Source organism: Garra rufa, chromosome 5 (genome assembly GCF_049309525.1).
Source record: "Garra rufa chromosome 5, GarRuf1.0, whole genome shotgun sequence".
NCBI classification, from domain to species: domain Eukaryota; kingdom Metazoa; phylum Chordata; class Actinopteri; order Cypriniformes; family Cyprinidae; genus Garra; species Garra rufa.
Window position 1 is genome coordinate 6,609,312 of NC_133365.1, and position 12,100 is coordinate 6,621,411.

Genomic DNA, 12,100 nt, shown 5'->3' on the forward strand with positions numbered 1-12,100 from the left:
TATTTTAATGGTTTCAGCTATATTTCTAGTGAACTATATGTAAACATCTTTTATGTAAAATATCTTACTCAGGACAGTACTAAATAAAAAATAACATGCATTTTGGATGATCTCTCTTATTTTGGTAAAATTATTCACATTTTCACAGATTCTGCAAAGGGTTCCCAAACTTTTGCATGCCACTGTATGTTCATGTGTTAAAGTGGGGGTGTGCAATATTAACTAAAAATTGTATGTTTGTATGTTCTGGGGTTTTGTCAAAAATTATACAATATTTTATCTAAATACCTTGGCTGGTTTAGACTTGCTGTGGACAAGATGTTCATATTCTGTGCGTATGCATATTCTTCAAATTCTTAAATTTAATCAGTTAATTCATTGACTGTTACCAATCAAATTGAATCAGTGGTGCACAGAATCTGCACCAAAGTGACATTTATATGTATTTACACAGACTATTTAATGCAGCTCAGAGGTGGAATGAATGCATTTACTGGGGATGCACCGAATGTTCGGCAACCGAAATTACTTGGCTGAAAATAGCAAAAAGAGCTCTTTTGGAAGCAGAAAGACTGAATAAATTAAACCGAACAATGATGTGATGTGATCAAATAGAGGCGCGCACTAATGCTGCAAGACAAAAATAATGATAAAAATCATTACAACAGCTGTATTAATACATTTATTATAACATTCTCCTTTGCTCAGCAAAGCTGTATTTATTTGTACATTTAAAAACACATGCCTGATTCAAGAAGGGGGTTTTAAAAATTGGCAAAGAATGTTATTTTACTAACTTATTAAATTAAAATTTTAAGTTAAAATGTGCATTGTTGGTAGGCTATAATGTCGACCAGAATGGTAAAAATGTTCAGTGTTAAGTAAATATTTTTTAATTGTTGTTTTGTAATTGATTTTTTTCTTTGAAAAGCAAGACTAAACTGTAAAAAGCAAATATTGGCTGTTTAATTTATGCAATAGTGAAAAAAATTGGCAAAATACATGGGGGAACAAACACAAAAAAACGTGTTCGGTAATCAACCTTCGGCCCAGTGTTTAATTTTGTTCCTTCAAACCAGTTGATTGGAATGAGTCATTGAATCACTCACCTGTTTTGTTCAAAAACGCAATTTAATAATGCAGATTCCTGTTTCCTCTGAGACACACAAGTTATACTTTATCTTTCTTTTCTTTGGCGAAAAAATAGAGCATTGATTATGAATAATATTGATAATATTTCTAAAATGTAACTCACGATATTAACCATATGTTTATTGAAATGTTGTGTAAAATCAATATCACAATTTGCAATCGTGCTGATATTCAGGAAAACAGCAACATGTCAGCTGGCAGATTAAAACAATGCTAAATATTGCACACCCCTACTTGTTAATCTAAGATGTGAGACTGGTTGTAAAGTGTGTGATTTCTGTGTCACTAGAGTTGGAAAAACATTTTTTAAACTGGTTTCTTGGACACACTCCCTATTCAGATCACCCATGTCAATCATCCACAATCCCTCCTCCATCCTTTATTTTCTTCCCTTCATCCTGACGCTGTTTTATTTCACCCCTGTTCTCAGACCAGAGAGAGAAGGAGCGAGATCTGCGTCTGCAGGAGCTCAGGCAGCAGCGAGAGGACAGATCTCAGAAACCCCGTGCGGGTGCAGACAGCAGTGAAGTGGTGATGAAGAAGATGGAGCGCTCCGCTGACGGCTCCATCAGTCACATCACCAATCGCGTTTCCCATTCAGGTAGCACGGCTGGAATGCAGTGAACTCTGCTTGCTTTGGTTTATTTTCCCCCTGTGGTCCACTTAAAATCTAAGGCTTATGTTCAAGATTTTGCACCAAAAACGGTCATTGTTTAGTTTTACAAGAGACTAGGAATTAATTAGGGTCTATTAAATATCAGGAGACAGGTCAGCAGACTGCTTTTTACAAGAGCCCTCCAACTAAACGCTCACTAGTAAAACTCTCCTATAAAATAATGAAGTATTTGTGTACCTTTAAAACTGCATTCAGGTTCGTTCTGACCTGCAAAAAAATCCATAGTTTTTTGTACAGGAAAGTTAAGACTATTAAAATACCCAACTAAAAGTTTTTTTTTTTTTTTTAATGAGATGTCAACATTTTAAAAAAATTTACATTATAGCATCTATTGTGTAATTAACCTGGGTATCAAATGACCCTTTACACACAATGTTATGCTGACTTTATCTGACCTTTACATACAAAGGTAAAACAGCGATGTAGGACAATTTTAAAGTTGAAGAAAATGAGATGTGAGTTTTTTTACCTACCCTAACTGTCTTGAAATTTGTCTTGGTTAAAAATAATCTAATTTGTCAATTCTTTTTTTTTTTTTTTTTAAAGATAACACCCTTCTTCTATGACTGGTATCGTTTAGAGCTCTTTGAAGCTGCATTTAAACTGCATTTTAGAAGTTCAAACTCGGGGGCATACCATTTACCAATATCATTAGATACCAAATATGATAGAAATAGATACCAAATATGATATGAATGATATTCCCAACAAATCAGCTTCAATTTATGCAACATAACTTTATGCAACATAACATTAAAAATACTGGTTGCATGATCAATGCAGAAAGAGGTTTGCGTGAATGTGAAGTGAAAACGAAGGCAAAAGTGCAGTTCATAAATTGGGAAATGGACACAAAACATCCAAATGTTTAAAAGTCAAAATCGTGCACTGCTGTTCCAATTGACAAGAAGCAGATTTAGAAGAAACCATAGGCAATACTTAGAAAAGGTCAAACTTTAACAAAGACACTTTAGAAAAAAGCCACAAAAATGACTCTGAAGTAGCAGATTTGAGAACACAACTGCAACTTGGGAAAATATTTCGGAAGTTCAAACTCTGGGGCACCGTAGAAGTCCACTATATTTAGAGAAATCATGAAATGTTTTCATCAAAAAAACTAATTTCTTTACGACTGAAGAAAGAAAGACTTGAACATCTTGGATGACAAGGGGGTGAGTACATTATCTGTAAATTTTTGTTCTGGAAGTGAACTTGTCCTTTAAGTTACAACTCTTTCATTAGATCACGCTTCACTGGGTCAACAGTGACTGGAATTGCAGAAAGTTTAGTGCATTAGGAAGACTTATCTGGTTGGGGGTTCAATTTGGTTAATGCTGCTTGATTCTACAACAACGCTGTCATTGCTTGTGTGTGCAGATGATACCGGCAGGACGTCCCGCAGCACTATCATGGAGTCCAGCTATGTTCAAAAGACAGACAGTGAGTTTACTAAACTCTGTTTGCATTTAGTATCAGTGTTGGGGAAAGTTACTTTTAAAAGTAATGCATTGCAATATTGAGTTACTCCCTAAAAAAGTAACTAATTACGTTACTTTGTTACTTTTTATGGAAAGTAATGCGTTACGTTACTTTCGCGTTACTTTTTAAATCTGGGCAGGGCTTGCTTGTTTGTTTTTAATATAAAAAGTTCTATTTTTGGCAAATGTAAAAGCCTTTTCACACCAAAAGCCTCAAGCTTAGAGAAAAGTAAGTTGATGTATGTACAGTAGACCGCAGAAGAAAAAATTTCAACTCTATAGCAGTAAAAAAAAGGAAAACAAATGTTAGATTATCTTAAATAGTTGTTTCTTATTAGTATGGATGAATTGGATCATCGAAGGTTGGCAGCAAAGACATCGGTTAATAAAATGGGATTAAATGCATAAAGAATATTTGTATTATTTAACATATTTAATTATTGCAGGTTTGCATCATATTCTAAGTTGAATATCACTGTTTTTATTAATTAGGAGGAATACTGTATCTTGTTTTTAGTGAGCGAGATGAATTAATGCATGTTCACATTTATTCTAGAACTAAAGTAACATCTTACTCACAATTTCTCTCAACATGGGGACAGGAGAGCTTTTAATCAATAAATGGGGGGAAAAATTAACTTATTTTTTCTTGTTATATTTTCTTGTCAATTAAAATGTAATGCGTTACTTTACTAGTTACTTGGAAAAAGTAATATTATTACGTAACTTGCGTTACTTGTAATGCGTTACCCCCAACACTGCTCAGTTTTTAGTATGAATTTCAACCAGCATCCATATCAAACCATCTTTCCTCTCATTATCTCATCAGAGGGAACAATGCAAACAAAGTCCTACAGTTACTCCAGCACCACATCCACTAGGAAAGTCGGCAGGTGAGTGCTTTAGATAACACAGTGTCTAGGTGATTTATTCTGTAACGTATTCTTTCTTATATACTTCTTCCTCTCTGTTTATTTCAGTGTTTTTGACCGGGAAGACAACACGTCTCGTAGCTCCAGCAGATCATCCGCTCTCGATCGCAGACAGGCCGAGAGAACAGAGCTGATGAGGGCTCAGTCGTTACCCAAGACATCTGCAGCACAGGCACGAAAAGCCATGATCGAGAAGCTGGAGAACACTGGAGGCTCTGGAGGGTGAGTCTGTGCTTTTAACACACTTTCAGACTCGTTTTGCTCAGAGAAGTGTCACTTGTTCAACAGCGTTTCTCTTTTTGCCTGTAGCAACTCGGCTATTACTCAAGTAAACAAGGTGCAGCGCTCCACAAGCTTTGGTGTCCCCAACGCCAACTCCATCAAACAGATGCTGCTGGACTGGTGCAGATCCAAGACCCGCTCCTACGAGGTAACAGGAGAAAATCAGATCCTTTCATTTTTTCACCCTCAAGTTGTCCTAAAGCATTTTGGCCAGACTTTTTTCCATAAAGCAGAGTTCTTTAGCATGTGCTTGCAAAAAAAGTAAATGAAATATGGGGCTATGAAGCTCAAAAATTACAATACTGCAAAAAATGCTTTTCTTACTTAGATTTTTTTGTCTTGTTTCCAGCCAAAATATCTAAAAATTCTTAAATCAAGAAGGATTTTCTAGACAAGTCAAAAGGATTGTCTTGTTTTCAGAAAAAATAAGTCAAAATTAAGTGGGTTTTTGCTTAGAACAAGAAAAATAATCTGCAAATGTGGTAAGCAAAAAAAATCTTATTTCAAACAGAAAACAAGATTATTTCTCTTTCACCATTGGCAGATTATTTTTCTTGTTTCAAGCAAAAACACACTTGATTTTGACTTGTTTTTTCTGAAAACAAGACAATTTTACTTGTCTAGAAAATCCTGAAAACAAGACAAATAAGAAAAGCTAAATAAGAAAAGCAGTTTTTGCAGTGAAATCACCACAAAATGACTCCAAAACAGTCTTAGACTTTTGCATTACTGTGCTGTACTGAAGTATTGAGGAACAGACTAAAATTTAGATCATTATTTACTTACTTCTATTTTGTCATTCACACTATTTCTTTAAGATATGTTGTATTTGTATACATAAACTACTGTTTTAAATTTTGGGGGTCAGTAATTTTTAATACTTTTTTCAGCAAGGATGCATTAAATTGATCAAAAGTGACGGTAAAGACAAATAAATTAAAGTTTTGTTTTAAATAAATGCTGCTATTCGTCAAAGAATCCTGAAAAATAAAATGTATCACGGTTTCCACAAAAATATTGGGCAGCACAGCTGTTTTCAACATTGATAATATTAATAAATATTTATTTAGCAGCAAATTGGCATGTAAGAATGATTTCTAAAGGATCGTGTGACACTGAAGACTAGAGTAATGATGCTGAAATTTCAGCTTTTATCACAGCAATAAATTACATTTTAACTTATAATCAAGTAGAATACTATGAAAGACCATTCCCGCCACTGAATAAAAAATTTAAAAAGGTTATTGTTATAATTGTTATAACTTTTTTTCTCAGAATTGTGAGATATAAACTCAAAATTCTGATAAAGCCAGAATCGTGTGATATAAACTCACAATAGTGAGTTATAAAGTCAGAATTGTGTGTATAAATTTGTAGTTCTGTGAACATATCAGTCTTTTTTCTCCTCAGTACTTTGTAACTCACAATTGCGAGTTTATATCAGAAAAAAATTCTGAGGACAAAAAGTCAGAATTGCATAATACAAAGTTGCAATTGCAAGAAGAAAACACTGCAATTCTGACTATATTTCTCGCAGTTGTGAGTTTATATCTCACAGTTCTGAAAGTACACTTAAAACTAAAGTATCCGCTGATGAAAATTCAGCTTTGCATCACAGGAATAAATTATATTTTAAAGTGTATTGAAATAGAAAACCACTATTTTAAATTGCAGTATTCTTTCACAATATTAAAGATTTTTCTGTATTTTTAATCAAATAAACTGAGCCTTGATGAGTGGAAAATACTTCTTTAAAAAGCATTAAAAATCTTACTGATCCCAAGCTTTTGAGCAGCAGTGTATATATTAAAATGTAATTTATTCCTGTGAAGCAAAGCTGTTTGTATAAACTCACAATTCTGTGAACATATCTTTTTTTCTCCTCAGAACTAGACTTAAACTCGCAATTGCGTGTTTATATCAGAAAAAATTGGGAGAAAAAGACAGAATTGCAAGTTGCAATTGTGAGAAAAAAACTGCAATTCCGACTATTTCTTGCAATTGTGAGTTTATATCCTGCAATTATGCATTTATATCTCACAGTTCTGAGAAAAAAAGTCAGAATTGCGAGATGTAAACTCAAAAATTGCAAGAAAGTCTGATTATTCTGAGATTAAAATTCGCAATTGCCTTTTTTGTTCAGTGGCGGAAATGGGCTTCCATAGAAAACATTTTGAATTGTAATAATATTTCACAATACTGATTTTACTTTATTTTTATTCAGATAAATGCAGCCTTGGTGAACAGATGAGACTTTTAAAATCTTACTGATCACAGACAGTTGAATGCTAGAGTACATTTGTACCACTAACTGTTGCTCTCTGTCTCTGTATTGTTTCTGTCATGAAGAATGTGGACATCCAGAACTTCTCCTCCAGCTGGAGCGACGGCATGGCGTTCTGTGCTCTGGTGCATAACTTCTTTCCAGAGGCCTTCGATTACTCCAGCCTCAGTCCTGCAAACCGCAGACAGAACTTCGAGGTGGCGTTCAGCACAGCAGAGTGAGTCCAGCCGCTTATATCACACACAAGAATTGACAACCAATATCTCAGGCAGGAATACAATTCTGATTTGAGTTCCTGCACTATGGGGTGAATTCACTAAGCAGTTGCTTCTGGCGAGCTCAGCTCTTCTTACATTAATATATTGCATTTGATGTTACAATTTATGTAAGCTATCATTAGTTTCCATCTATGCAAATAAGGCATTTTGAAAACATTGGCCTCATGCAGTTGTGTTGCTGTTACCGCAGAGCTGGCAGCAAACAGTTGTTTGTGTACAAATGTTTGTGCACATTGTTTTATTACCGGGCCAGTATCCTAATATGTCATTCACACCTTCTGCATCTTGCAGCGGGATGTCACAGCGATGAAGCGATGCTGTACAGTCGCAGTAAACCATGCCAGATTGAGCTGGTCTGCTTACCTAATTTGCATGATTGATTTCTGAGCCAGATTTTAAAGCCATACAGAGAGCACATGCAAATATATGATGCAATTGATTCTTAGTGAATTCCCCCATGTTTCCATTATTGTCAAACTCCAAAAGCAGCCAACGTCAGTTTGTCCTAGGAACCTGCTTTCATGTATAGAGTTTGGGCTCAGTAGGATGTTTTTGAAAAGTTTTATATGCACACTAAGTCTGAATTTAATTTTAATAAACTACAGTAAAAGTAATATTTTTAGAATTTATTACAACTTCTTTCTACTTGTAAAACGTTTAGGATCAGTAAGATTTTTTAATGGTTTTTAAAGCCGTTTCTTAGGCTCATCAATGCTGATCAAAAAAATTAAATATTGTGAAATATTATTAAAAGTTAAAATAATGGTTTTCTATGTGAATATATTGTAAAATGTAATTCTTGTGATACAAAGCTACATTTTCAGCATCATTACTCCAGTCTTCAGTGTCACATGATCCTTCAGAAATCATTCTAATATGCTGATTTATTATCAGTGTTGAAAACAGTTGTGCTGCTTAATATTTTTTTGGAACCTGTGATACATTTTTCAGGATTGTTTGATCAATAAAATGTTAAAAAGAACAGTGTTTATTTAAAATAAAAAAAATTCTAACAATATACACTACTGTTCAAATGTTTGGGGTCAGTACATTTTTACTCTTTCTTTTTTTTTTAAAGAAATTAATACTTTTATTCACCAAGGATGTGTTAAAGTAATAGAATCCTGAACAAAAGAACAGGTTCCAATAAAATATTTGGCAGCACAACTAATAATAAATCAGCATATTAGAATGATTTCTGAAGGATCGTGTGACACTTAAGAATAAATCAACCACTGATGAAAATTCAGCTTTGCATCACAGGAATAAATTAAATTGTAAAGTGTATTAAAACAAAAAAACACTATTTTAAATTGGTTTAAAGTTTCAAAATATTTGTTTCTGTATTTTTAATCAAATAAACTGAGCCTTGATAAGCAGAAAAACACTCTGCACACTAAAAAGCATTAAAAATCATTCTGATCCCAAGCTGTTGAGCAGCAGCGTATATAATAAAATGTAATTTTATTCCTATGATGCAAAGTTGAATTTTCAGTATCATTACTCATTTCATGATTATGAGCAGTGTTTGAGTTTTTTCATGATTCTTTGAATAGAAAGTTCAAAAGAACAGCGTTTATTTAAACTAGAAATCTTTTGTAACATTAGAAAGGTCTTTACTGTCACTTTTAATTAATTTAATGCATCCTTGCTGAATAATTACAAAATAAATCTTACTGACCCCAAACATTTGCATGGTAATATAACTATATAAGGCCAATTATATGTCTTAAATACTTATGTCTTCTTTTAGTTTTGCTTTGTTTCTAAGCCTGTTTAAATACAGCTGAATCTATTAACAAGTTCATCCGATCTGCATCTCCAGTCCTCTCAGATTAATTTCTTTGACTCAGCTCCACTTAAATGACTAAACCTTTTTAAATGATCATTTACATTTCTCCTCTGCTCCTTTCCTTTTCCCAGTAACATAACATTCATGCATTTGAGCTCCTTTCTAAATGAGAAACATCCAGCCGAACACTCACGAGTTTCCCCAGAATAGTGTCTGCTAACAGAAGAGCATTACTCAAGTCAATGTGGTTCGGTTACCTGAGAATAGGCCTAAACCAGCTTCCCCTTTGCTTAGTGAGTGTCCAGGTAATTCCAGGAGACACTTTCTCATTTCATCCTCCTCCACCTGACTGTGAGCACTGGTGTATCTCACTGCCCCAGCTCTTGTCATCATTAAAGGCACCATCTGTAATTGCTTCGGCTTGTTTAGTTGTAAACATTAGCATCTACCTTAATATATTACTTCACTTTAATACTCTACCATCATTGGTATCAAACTGCTTCCTGCCTATTGTGGGAAATAGTTGGAAATGAATGCAAAAAAAATCACATTTACAGTGATTTGGTCCCTTGCTGATTTTGTATATTTGCCCACTGACAAAGAAATGATCATTCTATAATTTAATAATAGGGTTATTTGAACAGTGAGAGACAGAATTACAAAAAAATAAAGTTATAAATTGATTTGCATTTTAATGAGTGAAGTATTTGACCCCTTGGCAAAACATGATTTGTTGGCAATCACAGAGGTCAGACGTTTCTTGTAGTTGGCCACCGGGTTTACACACATCCCAGGAGGGATTTTGTCCCACTCCTCTTTGCACATCCTCTCCAAGTCATTAAGGTTTCGAGGCTGACATTGGGCAACTCCAACCTTCATCTCCCTCCATTGATTTTCTATAGGAATAAAGTCTTGAGACTGGCAAGGCCACTCCAGGACTGCAATGTGCTTCTTCTTGAGCCTCTTCTTTGTTGCCTTTGACTCGTGTTTTGGGTCATTGTCATGCTGGAATACCCATCCACGACCCTTTTTCAATTCCCTGGCTGTGGGAAGGAGGTTCTTACCAAAGATTTGAATGTACATGTCCCGATTGATCGTCCCTTTGATGTGGAGCAGTTGTCCTGTCCACTTAGTAGAAAAACACCTCCAAAGCATAATGCTTCCACCTCCATGTTTGACGGTGGGGATGGTGTTCTTGGGGTCATAGGCAGCATTCCTCCTCCTCCAAACACGGCGAGTTGAGTTGATGCCAAAGAGCTTGATTTTGGTCTCATCTGACCACAACACTTTCACCCAGTTCTCCTCTGAATCATTCAGATGTTCATTGGGCCTGTACATGTGCTTTCTTGAGCCCCACCTTGCAGGCGCTGCAGGATTTCAGTCCTTCACGGCGTAGTGTGTTACCAATTGTTTTCTTGGTGACTATAGTCCCAGCTGCCTTGAGATCATTGACAAGACCCTCCCGTGTAGTTCTGGGCTGATTCCTCACCGTTCTCATGATCATTGAAACTCCACGAGGTGAGATCTTCCTTGGAGCCTCAGACCGAGGGAGATTGACAGTTATTTTGTGTTTCTTCCATTTGCGAATAATCGCACCAACTGTTGTCACCTTCTCACCAAGCTGCTTGGCGATGGACTGGTAGCCCATTCCAGTCTTGTGTAGGTCTACAATCTTGTCCCTGACATCTTTGGACAGCTCTTTGGTCTTGGCCATGGTGGAGAGTTTGGAATCTGATTGATTGCTTCTGTGGACAGGTGTCTTTCCCTTTAAGAGAGTGCTCCTAATCTCAGCTCGTGACCTGTATAAAAGACACTTGGGAGCCAGAAATCTTGCTGATTGATGGGGATCAAATACTCATTTCACTCATTAAAATACAAATCAATTTATAACTTTTTTGAAATGCGTTTTTCTGTATTTTTTGGTTGTTATTCTGTCTTTCACTGTTCAAATAAACCTGTCTTAAAAATTATAGACTGATCATTTCTGTATCAGTGGGCAAACGTACAAAATCAGCAAGGGATCAAATATTTTTTCCCCTCACTGTACAGGTAGAAATAATGCATCGCTAAAGCATTCTAGTCTAGTATTATATCAATGCATTTCATTGGAATCCAGAAATTCGGATCTCACCATTTAGGACAGATACTGAGACTCTTTAAAAAACAAATTAAATAAGTTTGTATGTTTTAAAAAAAATTGAAATCAGCTGTTCATTATATAGAATTCTGTAAAAGACAATATGAAATGTTGCCAAGGAGAAAATTCCCTGTGTTTAAAGTGCCTCTTAGTGAATATCTGGGGCATTAGTGTTTTTTTACAAGCATTAACAGATGTGTGCCTTTAAAGAGGTCAGTCTCCACCGCTCCAGCATGATCCATCACTGAGCTTCTACAGGCTGTTTTACAGTCGGACAAACAGCGTTTGTCTGGAGACGAAGGGTTACGTCTTTAGTTGTCACTTTTTGCATTGCTGTTGTTGTCTCCATAATGTATGTTGTTGTTGTTCACAGTCACATTTGCATAATGAGATCACAGAATGGATGCATTGTTGCTCTTTTTGATGTTGTTTGTCTTTGCACATGTATTTGTTGTGACTTTAAGGCATGAAAACACATTTACATACTGTATGCTGTCATCACAGAGTTTAATGTGGGCTTTTTGATTTTGTCTTGTGTGTCTCATTTCTCTTTCCTCACTGGCCTTGTATGTCCCACTCGATCTGTTGTTCCTGTCCTCTTTCCTTTCCTCTGTCCCCCCGGTCGGCCTGAGAGTAGGAAGCTGGCAGACTGTCCGCAGCTTTTGGATGTGGAGGATATGGTGCGGATGCGGGAGCCGGACTGGAAGTGCGTGTACACGTACCTCCAAGAGTTCTACAGGGGATTGGTGCAGAAGGGCTTGGTCAAAACCAAAAACTCTTCCTAGAGTCAAATCTCAGAGCAAACGGTGAGAGCCAGATCTTGACCTTTGAGGAGAAACGCAGCTCAGTCAATTTTAAGACTGGAGAGAGTTAAACATGATGATGGATGGAACAAACTAACCTTTAAGAACCTTTGTTTAAAAAAAAAATTACACTTTTTAATGCTTTTAAAAAAGTACTGCCAAACCAGGAAAAAAATCTACTTGTTTGAAGTTAATCAAATAAAATATGACTCACATTTTAAAATGTTAAAAATACACACATTAAAGAGATACAGTAGTTCCCCCAAAATTAAAAATTCTGTCATTA

The 12,100-nt window shown here is 35.6% G+C and overlaps 1 protein-coding gene across 4 annotated transcripts in view; it reads left to right on the top strand.

Moving 5' to 3' along the window:
• smtnb (smoothelin b) overlaps nt 1–12,100 on the top strand; it is a 100,194-nt gene that overhangs the window by 82,504 nt on the left and 5,590 nt on the right. For 2 of the 4 annotated variants that reach the window (XM_073839434.1, XM_073839436.1), the window contains 7 exons: nt 1,583–1,753; nt 3,206–3,268; nt 4,136–4,199; nt 4,287–4,460; nt 4,548–4,668; nt 6,870–7,021; nt 11,649–11,817. In XM_073839434.1, coding sequence (XP_073695535.1) covers nt 1,583–1,753; nt 3,206–3,268; nt 4,136–4,199; nt 4,287–4,460; nt 4,548–4,668; nt 6,870–7,021; nt 11,649–11,796 — 893 coding nt within the window. In that variant the 3' untranslated portion in view covers nt 11,797–11,817. The remainder of the gene's footprint in view (nt 1–1,582; nt 1,754–3,205; nt 3,269–4,135; nt 4,200–4,286; nt 4,461–4,547; nt 4,669–6,869; nt 7,022–11,648; nt 11,818–12,100) is intronic. The other 2 variants (XM_073839433.1, XM_073839435.1) reach the window with 1 other exon arrangement.